Below are 10,052 nucleotides of genomic sequence, written 5' to 3' on the forward strand. Positions count from 1 at the left end.
TGTATGCTCTTAAATTTGAATGTATGTTAAAAAGCCAAGAAAAATGTTGAAAACTTACAAACTAAAGCTGTCAAGTACAATGTTTAGGCGAGGAAGGAGAATATTGATCAGTAATCCTGTCTGAAAATTTTCAAGTTATTTCTTACAATGCTAGTAGGAGAACTAGAGTTAAGAAGAAACTTGCAAGTATAGGACTATAACAATTTTAATCTGATCAAAAGTGACGAAAGAAGAAAGAAAAAAGAAAATGAATTCAAACCATTAGGCTAAGTTTTTATCTTTTGTTCAATTGACCTAATGATCACTTAATGAGATTGATCAAAGGACAGGCTTGTTTAAAAAAGGCATCCATCGTTGTGTATTGCCTTACCATTGACATGGAATCTTGTTGTAGGAGCACTTTGAGAATCTCAGAAATGAATTTAGCAGTGAAGTTGAGCTTCTGGCCAAAATTGATCATCGGAATCTAGTGAAGTTACTAGGTTTTATTGACCAAGGAAATGAACGTCTCGTCATAACAGAGTATGTGCCTAACGGTACTCTTAGGGAACACTTAGATGGTAAGCTCACTTCACCACGAGAACTAGTTAAGAAATTGTAAACAGATGATAACACATGGCTAAATTATTTTGCTGCTTTTGCTGCCAGGTCAACGTGGGAAAATTCTGGATTTTAATCAGCGACTTGAAATTGCCATTGATGTTGCTCATGGCCTAACTTATCTCCATCTATATGCAGGTAAATATTCATACATACATACATACATAAAAACCAGCTGGATGTAATCAGAACTATTCCTGTTTTGTTTCTTGTGGACCTTTTCTTCATATTCTTAGAAACCCAAGTAGACTTAATAGAATGCCCTTACAGCAGAAGTTTAAATTACGCCATTGTCCTAATTTGTTAGGATAAAAGTTTGTTTATGAACTAGTTTGGTCCTGAAAGTCCCTCCCTGCATTAGGCAGTGTGGGAACAAAATCAACAGACAGGATTAGTGTTGGATTGACAATTTTATCTTGTATAGACAGTCTCTACTGCCACAAAACCACCAATGAGGTTATGCGTTAGCTTATGTTTAATAATCTCATCCATCTTGAATCTTTCCAAAGTGAAATGATATTGTTCATGTATGCACATACTTTCTTACATTTACAAGTTGAGTTTGTTGAAACTATAACTCTTGATCCCTGGTCTTCTGTTCATCTCACAACAGAGAAACCAATCATCCATCGAGATGTGAAATCATCCAACATTCTTCTGACTGAAAGCATGAGAGCCAAGGTTGCTGATTTCGGATTTGCAAAGCTTGGTCCAATGGAGTCCGATGAAACACACATTTCTACCAAAGTTAAAGGAACAGTGGGTTACCTAGACCCCGAGTATATGAAGACCTATCAACTCACTGCCAAGAGTGATGTCTACTCCTTCGGAATTTTGCTTATGGAAATTATGACAGGTCGTCGTCCTGTGGAATTAAGACGACCTGTTGAAGAGCGGGTGACAGTCAGATGGGTAAGTTTTTTGTTTCTTAACAAACAAGTTCTTGATTATGTGGTAATCATAGAACCTGAGCATTTTCTGTTGAAAAACATTTTTTATGTAGATTATAAACAATAGAAAATCTTTGTACACGCACTTCATAATTAGATTATCATGTGCAGTTTGCAGTATACAGATAACTTAGACTAGGATAAGCTGATTGGAGTTATTTTTCTCAATCTACACGTTTAGGTTGTGAAGTACAGCTGTCAATTCTAGCCAAAGTTTGTTCAAAGAGTCAACCTTGTCCCCAACTTGACTTTCTTTTTTTTTTTTTTTTTTTTTAAAAAGAGAATCATTTCTAGACTCATTTTACCGTTTGTGGAAGTCAACTCCCACTTAACTTGTGTGACCAAAACTTCTCACATTGATTTTGCTGAGGCAGCTGCGATGATTACTGAAAGTGATTCGGAGGAAGTTAGGCACTTAGTTCTTTTTTTTTTCCTATGACAAGTCATTGCAAAAAATTGGAAGTTTGCAACGAAAATTTGGTGGTTTTCGACTCCCGAGTCTCTTTGGCTTTGTGTTAACAGTGTTCTTTTGGGTTTCCCTTGCTATAAGTTTTCGTGATATCTTATTATAATATTGCCTCTTTTTTGAGGTATGTTTATTTAAATACTTTAATAAACAATTCCATATTTCAGTCACATGGAAACTAAAATGCTAAGCGTTAAGGCATTTCGGAATATTCATGTGGGCTCCAAGACTCTGTTGGAAAGTACAAAGTAATGATTCCAATGAGCTCCAATATTGATGTCAGACTTATAGTTATTTCAGTTGCTTAATAATACATTTCATTCCTTTCAAAAACAAAACAAAAAATAAACAAATAAATAAATAAGTAATACCTTCCTCTATTAGCTTACTTCCAAGTGCTTTAATTTGATGGGGTTCTCTTTGTATGCAGGCTTTCGAGAGATACAATGATGGACGTGTAGTTGAATTGGTTGATCCTTTGATGCAGGAAGTTGTAAATGCAGAAATACTTAACAAAATATTCAATTTGGCCTTTGAATGTGCAGCACCAATTCGATCCAAAAGGCCTGACATGAAATTAGTGGGAGAGCAGCTGTGGGCAATAAGGGCAGACTATGTTAGGTCTCTGAGAAGGGTGTGATGAAATTATCAAAGTATGTGTTTGGTTCAACTTTTCTTCTTTTGGGAAGGGAAAAATCAGTAGTTTTTTTTTTTTTTTTTCTTTTTATTTTCTTTTTGGCGCCCTGTAAAGAATGAGTTTGGCTTTGAACAACTAGTTTACTTTTTGGTATCTTTTCTTCCAAAGCTTCATTCTTGTTTTCTTTGAACATTTTTAGGTACCTATTCTCAATTTGTCAATAAAATCACGAGGAACGTGTCAAGAAAAATGAAATTGTCGCAAGAGAAGTAGCTCTTAATTAACAGGAACCTAACTATTTCTAACAGACTGATGAAAAATAATAATAATAATAATAATAATAAAACTTTTTTAAGTAAACTGATTGTTGAGGGTCTGGTCGGACAAACTTGCTGACCATCCTTTCACACCGCTGATCAGCCATGTTAGCCGAACATTGTACCTGCCAAGCAGAGCAGTGATGGCTACCGTGTCATCTCTGTGAGAACTGGACATTTTCCGAACATGTTCTGACGGGATGCTTCCGGCCGTTCTTTGCCGGACCTATCATAAGGGTAATCACTTGACCCACCTGATCCTAGAGTCATCCTCGCCCTCCATTAACATATCCTCAATTGTTACCCAAATCCAACAGAAACTATAAATACTACCACATGTATTTATTGAGGCGAGGACAAATTCTCCACCCAAAACTGTCTCTATTTATTGCTCCCTATCAGTATGCTGATTTGAGCCCCAGAGTGCCCTTGAAAAACACCTAATCATGTCCCCTCACTCCAAGGCGTTCTTGGTGCAAGACAGGCCAGGTGGTGGGACCCGACGAGGACTATCCCGACCAGGAGAAATGAAACTGAAGAGTCTGATCATTGTGCGCTACCGCATGTAGTGCTGTGTGAGATTTGAACATCAATGATAATCCTCCCTAACAATCATGGTATTCGAGAGACCATAATTGTCCCAAGGGTCTTCCCAAAAATCTAAATAATCTGACCATCACCTCATAAGCTACTAACCACCGTATTTATACTACTAATTCTCACTAAAAACTACTAACCCCTAACCTCTACTCTACCAATCAGTTATTTGACAGGGCCTTAACACTCTTGAACGAGTTAGCTCTTGAGAAACCACTTAACTCGATCACACAACATAATAAATTTCTGGTGATGCATTTACCTGACAATATTAGTACGCTCACGAATGTTCATTTTACGGGCATTAATTGTTTGACTAATGGACTAAAATGTAAAGTAACACTAATTAGTATTTCAATACATGACCAGGAAAATGAAGAGAAAGGTGTATCCATATTTACTGGACACCTAAGGCTGTGTCTTGTAAGGGGAAAAATAGCAATGAAAGGTGTACAATGTAGGTAAGAAAAACCGACAATAAAGAGAGACGACCTTTCTCTTATGTTCAGTATGGGTTTGATAGAATCTAGGACAGTTTTTCGAAGAAATAAGAAAATTGAGATCAAGAAAGAATCGATCGTATTATTGAATGAAAGCAAGTACACAATCGCAGCTCTTCGAGGGGCTGCAACCTCCACAGCTGGCTTTTCTGCCCAGCTTCCTACAAGTCTACCCGAATCTCCTTCCCCAAGATCCCCTCCTCTATTCTTTTCCTCCCCACTAACTAACTTCTCCTGACTCCTACTAAACTCAACTTGCTAAAACTGCCTAACCAAAACTCCCCACTAATCAGCTACTAACAATTCCACCTACACCCTCTTACCCTTCCTAACAAAGACTTGCTTAACTAAAGGCTAGTCTTATCAGGGTCCTTTTTTCTAACATCCAACTTTGTTAAGATCAAAAATGGGGTCTTGTCGAGGATTTTGAATCCCTCTCACAATCTATTATCTCCTCGAGTTCCTCCTACCAAACACGTTAAGGACATGTTTAGTTCGTTGATTCGAGTTTTTAATTCGAGTTGATATGTAATTTTATGTGAGAGCTTTTTACTGTAATAAAAAAATTAAGTGTGACTGTTTCTGAGAGCTTTTTACTGTAACAAAACTTAAATTCTAAACTTGAATCGGTGAAATGAACGGAACTAAGTCAAAATTTATTCACTAATCATCCAACACCTATATTCTTACTCAATTTTTCCCTTTTTCCCTCCTGTCAAACAAGGCCAAAAAGTAAATTTTAAAATAGACAAAGCATAAGTGTTCAACGCTAATTCAAGGGACACTTTTTTCTCGGGGAAAAAACAGAAGGAAAAAAAAAACCCAAATTAGTGTATTGATCTATTATTTCGTACAGCAATTTGCTGCAGTAGAGCAAGAATGGTTTGTTATGGTTCACCATACAACAATATTTTACCTCATCGCATCATGTCATGTAAGATAATATAATTAGGTATTAAAATTATGACTACCCTTTTCTGGCCCTCTTCGTCTCTTGGCTCCTTGAATAGCTGGGAAAGTGGAGCTATTGTACTCCTCATGAATCCTGTGGCTGTGGGGCAGTTAAAATACTATGTACATCTTCAAGGGCAAGCAACATCCTAGGGCGAGATGCGTTAAAAGATTTTAAATAGGCTCGGGAAATGGATTCTTAATCTCTTCCATCTGCTCCTTACTAACAAAGGATACAAGCCGAGTATGTGTTCCGGCATAAAATCGTGCCTAGTCAGTATTCCCGCCACCGGAGATCTCTGCAAATCAGCAACATGGTAATTGTTTGCAGTTAGTAGATAAACACATCGGAAAGAGAGTACTAATATAGAAGAATAGTATGAGAAAAATAGGTGCATGATCATATAGCTGAAAGGATCATATAGCTGAGCCCAGGTTACAAAACTCTATCCTATCAACCAAAACTGGACTTTCTGTGTCAATGACGAACTCTTAAGCTATGGACAAAGAGTTAAAAAGAAAACTCAAGAAATGAATTGCAGTCCATAAAGTGTTCAAGAAAAGTGTTCTGTAGAATTTAATTTCTTAGATTGCCTAATCTTCTAGTAATGGCCGCAAATAAAGATGGTGAGGATAAGGCCACCTACACACGAGACCTTTGGTATGACCAGCAGATGCCTTAAACCAACTTCTCGGAAGAGTATGAGAGCCTTTGCTAGGGACATTGTCTCCACCACAGTATAAGGCGATGCGTTAGTAAATGGATGCAAATCTACAAACATCTCCAACTCCTCATCAGTGAATTCTGCATCTTCTAGCTTTTCATCACTGCCTGAACCCCTCTTTGCGAAATCCCCTGATGAAAACTGCTTGAAGGCATCACCACCTGTCTGTACAGGGGTGGGCAGAAAAGATTTCTTTTTCAATAATGTAATCAGATGGACACGGAGGATTATGCCGAACAAAACTGGGGATTCAGACAATGGAGGCTCATCAATTACAGGAAACCCATTGTGCGTCGTGCTTCTCAGGACATGTACTATGTTACCAACCTTCTCAATACCATGGAACATCTGAAGCGGGCCTGTTACTACATCACCTACCATCAACTGCCTCATATATGGTTCAGCATGAGCCTCAAGATAAGGAAATCCTTTTAATTTCATGATTAGATCATAAATGTTTCCATTGAAAACATCTGCTACAGTCTTGGAGACGAGAAGAACCAGCATTATCAAGGGTAGCAATAACAGGTTATTGGTCAACTCCAGAATAATCACACACAGGGAAACAGTCATCCTCATAGATCCACCAAGGAAAGCAGCAGCACCCAACACAGCATAGAGGCCATGGTTAAGATCTGAGTGTGAACCAAGTAACATGCCCATTAAACGTCCATATGACGCACCAGTCACTATAACAGGTACAAAAAGACCAGCAGGAGCGCAGATCCCATAGCTAAAGATGCTTAGGAAAAAGCAGGTGAAAAAGAAAATGAGAACTGACGAATGCTGAAACTCAGAATCGGTGCCCTTGCTGAACATATTCCTGATAGCATCATCATTTGTATTAAATATGAGACTAGCCAGATCATTATAGTGACCAGGAGGGCATTGAAACTTCTTGTAGTTACCGGACCGGCCTATTGTTGGACAGGCTTCTAATGCACCAAATGGGCAAGGTTGGCAAGATGCAAGCCATGGTAATCCAAAGAGAAGACAAGACGTAAAAATGGAGATTGAACAAGCAAGAAGGATTCGGTAAACGACGCCTTTCCTGAGAAAGGGAAATATGAAGGAAAATTGAGCTCAGCAAAAAAAAATTCTACTCTCTATACCCATGAAATGCATCTTTCGCAACATGACATAGCTAAAGATGATACTTACTCACTGATAAGATTGTACAATCTAAGAACTTTATCCAAGAGAAAATTATATATCCCTCCCAATATGCCCCCTACAACACCAAGGAGGAGCACAGGAGGAACATCCATAAGGTGATATGAAATGTTTGCTGAATAAACATCAAACATTATCAGCCCCCCGGTACCAAATAGCCCACATTTGCCACTTAAGCAAACATCAATGAGAGCCCGGAGCACAATTGCAACTACAGCTGTTGTAAAGAAAGCTCTCCATAGAAGGGCACTTCTCCACCTACATAACAAATTGTAGATATTAATAAAAGATAAATATGTTAATTATTGGGTCTGTTAACATAGAGCTATCATTAGCAAATAAAAGATAAATAAAGCAAGAAAGAGCAGTATCAATTAGGGAACAAAAGATGGAAAACCTAAAAGACATTTGTTAAATGTAAGATGGTCTAAAAAGGGATCCCTAGTAACCAATATAAACCATGAAGGAAAAAATTTCTGAAGTTGGTAAGAAAGAGATGAGTGTAGAAATGATGGTCACCTAAAGTTTCAAAATGGAGATACAAACATGAGGATCAAAGACCCAAAAAGAATATTCAACTAGGGAGGGTGCTATACCAGGACGCCATCTCTTCAAAAGCAAACAGCACACCACCAACAGGGGAGCGGAAAGAGGCAGCAATTCCAGCAGCGTCACCGCATGTCACAAGATCACGCCTGTCCCGATCATTCTTGAAAAATCGCAGCCATTTCCATGTTAAACCATATTTTTTCGAACCTCCCTGGCCTAGTAATGACGCAATGCACGCACCAGTGTGTACCATGGGCCCTGCCTTCCCCACAAGCAGAGATGATGACACTGCTGTCACGCTGCCAAAAATCTGCACGTCCAGAAAAACATGAACCCAAATGAGTGAAAGCGACAAGTCCCAGGAAATTATAAGCATACATTCACATTTCAATCCATCGCTTCATACATGAATGAAAATGACTTCTAAGGACTAGAAAACACATTATTTGACTGGATCATGACGGATTTTTCCAAGCTATGAGCAATTCCAAGTATGATACTACATTTAATTATTCAAATCAGTCCAAGTACTCTCCAAGACACTTTTATTGAGCATTGCTATTTAATGGTAATCATCAGTACTAGCAATCCTTATCCCACGTTTTCATCAACAATCCCTAAATCAAAACAACGGAGGGGACCATGCACGGCGCTTAGAGGCGACTCTCTGATTTGTTGAAATTGAAGCCATGATGATCATTACCGGTGAGAGTTAGCATAAAAACAAAAAGCTTTTGAGACACACAAATTCCCAAATCAATACCTTAACAGCCAAAGTCCTAAAGGAAAAAATTCCCGGAGCGTCGACGCCATTCAGGTAAGCCTTCACCTCCGGTATACCCGATCCAGCAGCCGCCGGTGCAATAAGCGCCGTGATCATAGACGCGAACAGAGTGAGCACCAAATTCGAAGTAAAAAACACGAAAAAAGCCGTTGCATACCTGTGCAAAAACATCACAAAACGAGGACCAAATCAGTAAAAACATAAAAATTCATTTTTTTTTTTCGTTTTCCTTATGAAAGCAAGCTAATTTTTCCCGGGAAACAAACAAGAGGACAAAAAAAACAATCCGCTTGAGAAAAAGAAAAGAAAAAAAAAAAGAGATAGCCGAGTGCTTTATTTATGGTAGAACATGATTGCAGGCCCATGGTATTATTCTGTGCAATAGTAAGAAAGATTTGCCCAGAAGTCCAGATTAGGAGAGTATGGGAAATTGGGATACCTCTGCTGCAACATCATGTTGGAGGTGAAAACGAACTTGACGCCGGCGAGATTCTCGACGGCAAGATTATTGCAAAATCCGATGAGACTGACGATCAGTCCGATGAGGAAGCAAGTGAGCCACTTCATGAATATGTACTGGAATATCTCAGTCTTTCGACGGCTCCTCCAATCCTGCTTGAAGAATTCGTTCTCAAAAATCCTGCGAAAAATCAGAGAAAACAAAAACACCTCTCCTCAATTCCTCAAATTCCGAAAAAGCTCATAGAGCCTCCGAGAAAAGCAACGAAAATTTTGTTTGATCAATCAATCAAACGTACTCGTAATCGAGGCTCTCGATAGGGCAGACATGAGAGCCAACGATGGCGACCTGCGAGGTCGAGTTTGGGTTCGATCTGTGGGAGGAGAGGAGAGGGACAGTGAGGAATTCGCGGTCGCGGTCGTACTCCTGTTCTTGCGTTTGCTCATGCTCGGCATTATCGGCCATGGCGGCTTCGGCTTTGAGTTCAAGTTCGAGCTCTGTTAGTCCGTCAATGGCCGTCAGAGCATATCTCAGTTTGTTGGGATTTAGAGAGAGAGAGAGAGAGAGAGAGAGAGAGCTAAAGAAAATGCTGAGTTAATGGTTGGCACGGAGAGCTAAAGAAAATGCCGAGTTAATGGTTGGCACAGCAAGGGACAGTGAGAGTTGAGTGCAATGCGAGCCTTGAGAGGCTCAAACAAACTCCGAAACTTCACTCCGCTTAAATTAAAAAATAATAACAAACTCTTGATTTTTTCCGAAAAATAAAATAATATATATATATTTTGCTAATCAAAAAAGAAAATGATAATTAGTGGGTGTCCTACTCCAAATACGAGAAGAAGATGTAAATCCAATCCAACTACCTTTTTTTTTTTTTTTCTTTGCTAATCAAATCCAACTACCCAATTGATTTTATATATACGTATATATGTATATGCCGTACAAGCAACACTTATGGACGAGTTTTCAAAACATTATTATGAAAACAATGCTATGATAAATAATGTTATTTAAATGCTATAGTCGCCTTTTTGTTGGAAAGTTTTGAAATTTGTAAGAGTAGGTTTTGTAACTTTTAAATAATTTAGAAATTATAATTTTTAAATAAAAAAATACGTAAACAAATACCCAACATTAAAATTTGACATATATTTGTGTCAAATTTAACATCATTATACCTTAAATTTAACATTGTATTATAGGGTGATTTTTCTATTCAGATTTTAAATTTTTATATTGATATATTAATTTAACATTGCATTACAAAACGCTTTTACAATATATTTTCATGTTATTGCAATGTAAGATTGTTGTTCTGTACATTTAATTTCATCAATTTTAAA

The 10,052-nt window shown here is 38.1% G+C and overlaps 2 protein-coding genes across 5 annotated transcripts in view; one reads left to right on the forward strand and one right to left on the reverse strand.

The window, feature by feature from the left end:
* Positions 1–2,806, forward strand: part of LOC21407616 (calmodulin-binding receptor-like cytoplasmic kinase 3) — a 5,338-nt gene extending 2,532 nt beyond the window's left edge. For both annotated transcript variants that reach the window (XM_024165987.1, XM_024165986.1), the window contains 4 exons: positions 395–560; positions 649–738; positions 1,214–1,512; positions 2,447–2,806. In XM_024165987.1, the coding sequence (XP_024021755.1) occupies positions 395–560; positions 649–738; positions 1,214–1,512; positions 2,447–2,656 (765 nt within the window). In that variant the 3' untranslated portion in view covers positions 2,657–2,806. The remainder of the gene's footprint in view (positions 1–394; positions 561–648; positions 739–1,213; positions 1,513–2,446) is intronic.
* A 2,087-nt stretch (positions 2,807–4,893) lies between these two features.
* Positions 4,894–9,353, reverse strand: LOC21407617 (putative chloride channel-like protein CLC-g). 3 transcript variants are annotated; one of them, XM_024165996.1, is made up of 7 exons: positions 9,008–9,353; positions 8,689–8,889; positions 8,229–8,406; positions 7,513–7,775; positions 6,905–7,174; positions 5,675–6,794; positions 4,894–5,317 (listed from the first exon to the last, which is right to left on the reverse strand). In XM_024165996.1, exons 1-7 carry the CDS (start codon positions 9,172–9,174, stop codon positions 5,183–5,185), a joined length of 2,334 nt encoding a protein of 777 aa, XP_024021764.1. In that variant the 5' UTR covers positions 9,175–9,353; the 3' UTR covers positions 4,894–5,182. The 3 variants fall into 3 exon arrangements, with proteins under 3 accessions (XP_024021764.1, XP_024021763.1, XP_024021765.1); XM_024165995.1 differs by having other exon boundaries at positions 5,666–6,794; XM_024165997.1 differs by having other exon boundaries at positions 5,202–5,317; positions 5,662–6,794.
* Between the last annotated feature and the right edge of the window lie 699 nt (positions 9,354–10,052).

This window comes from Morus notabilis, unplaced genomic scaffold (assembly GCF_000414095.1).
Source record: "Morus notabilis unplaced genomic scaffold, ASM41409v2 Scaffold203, whole genome shotgun sequence".
Classification (NCBI taxonomy): Eukaryota; Viridiplantae; Streptophyta; class Magnoliopsida; order Rosales; family Moraceae; genus Morus; species Morus notabilis.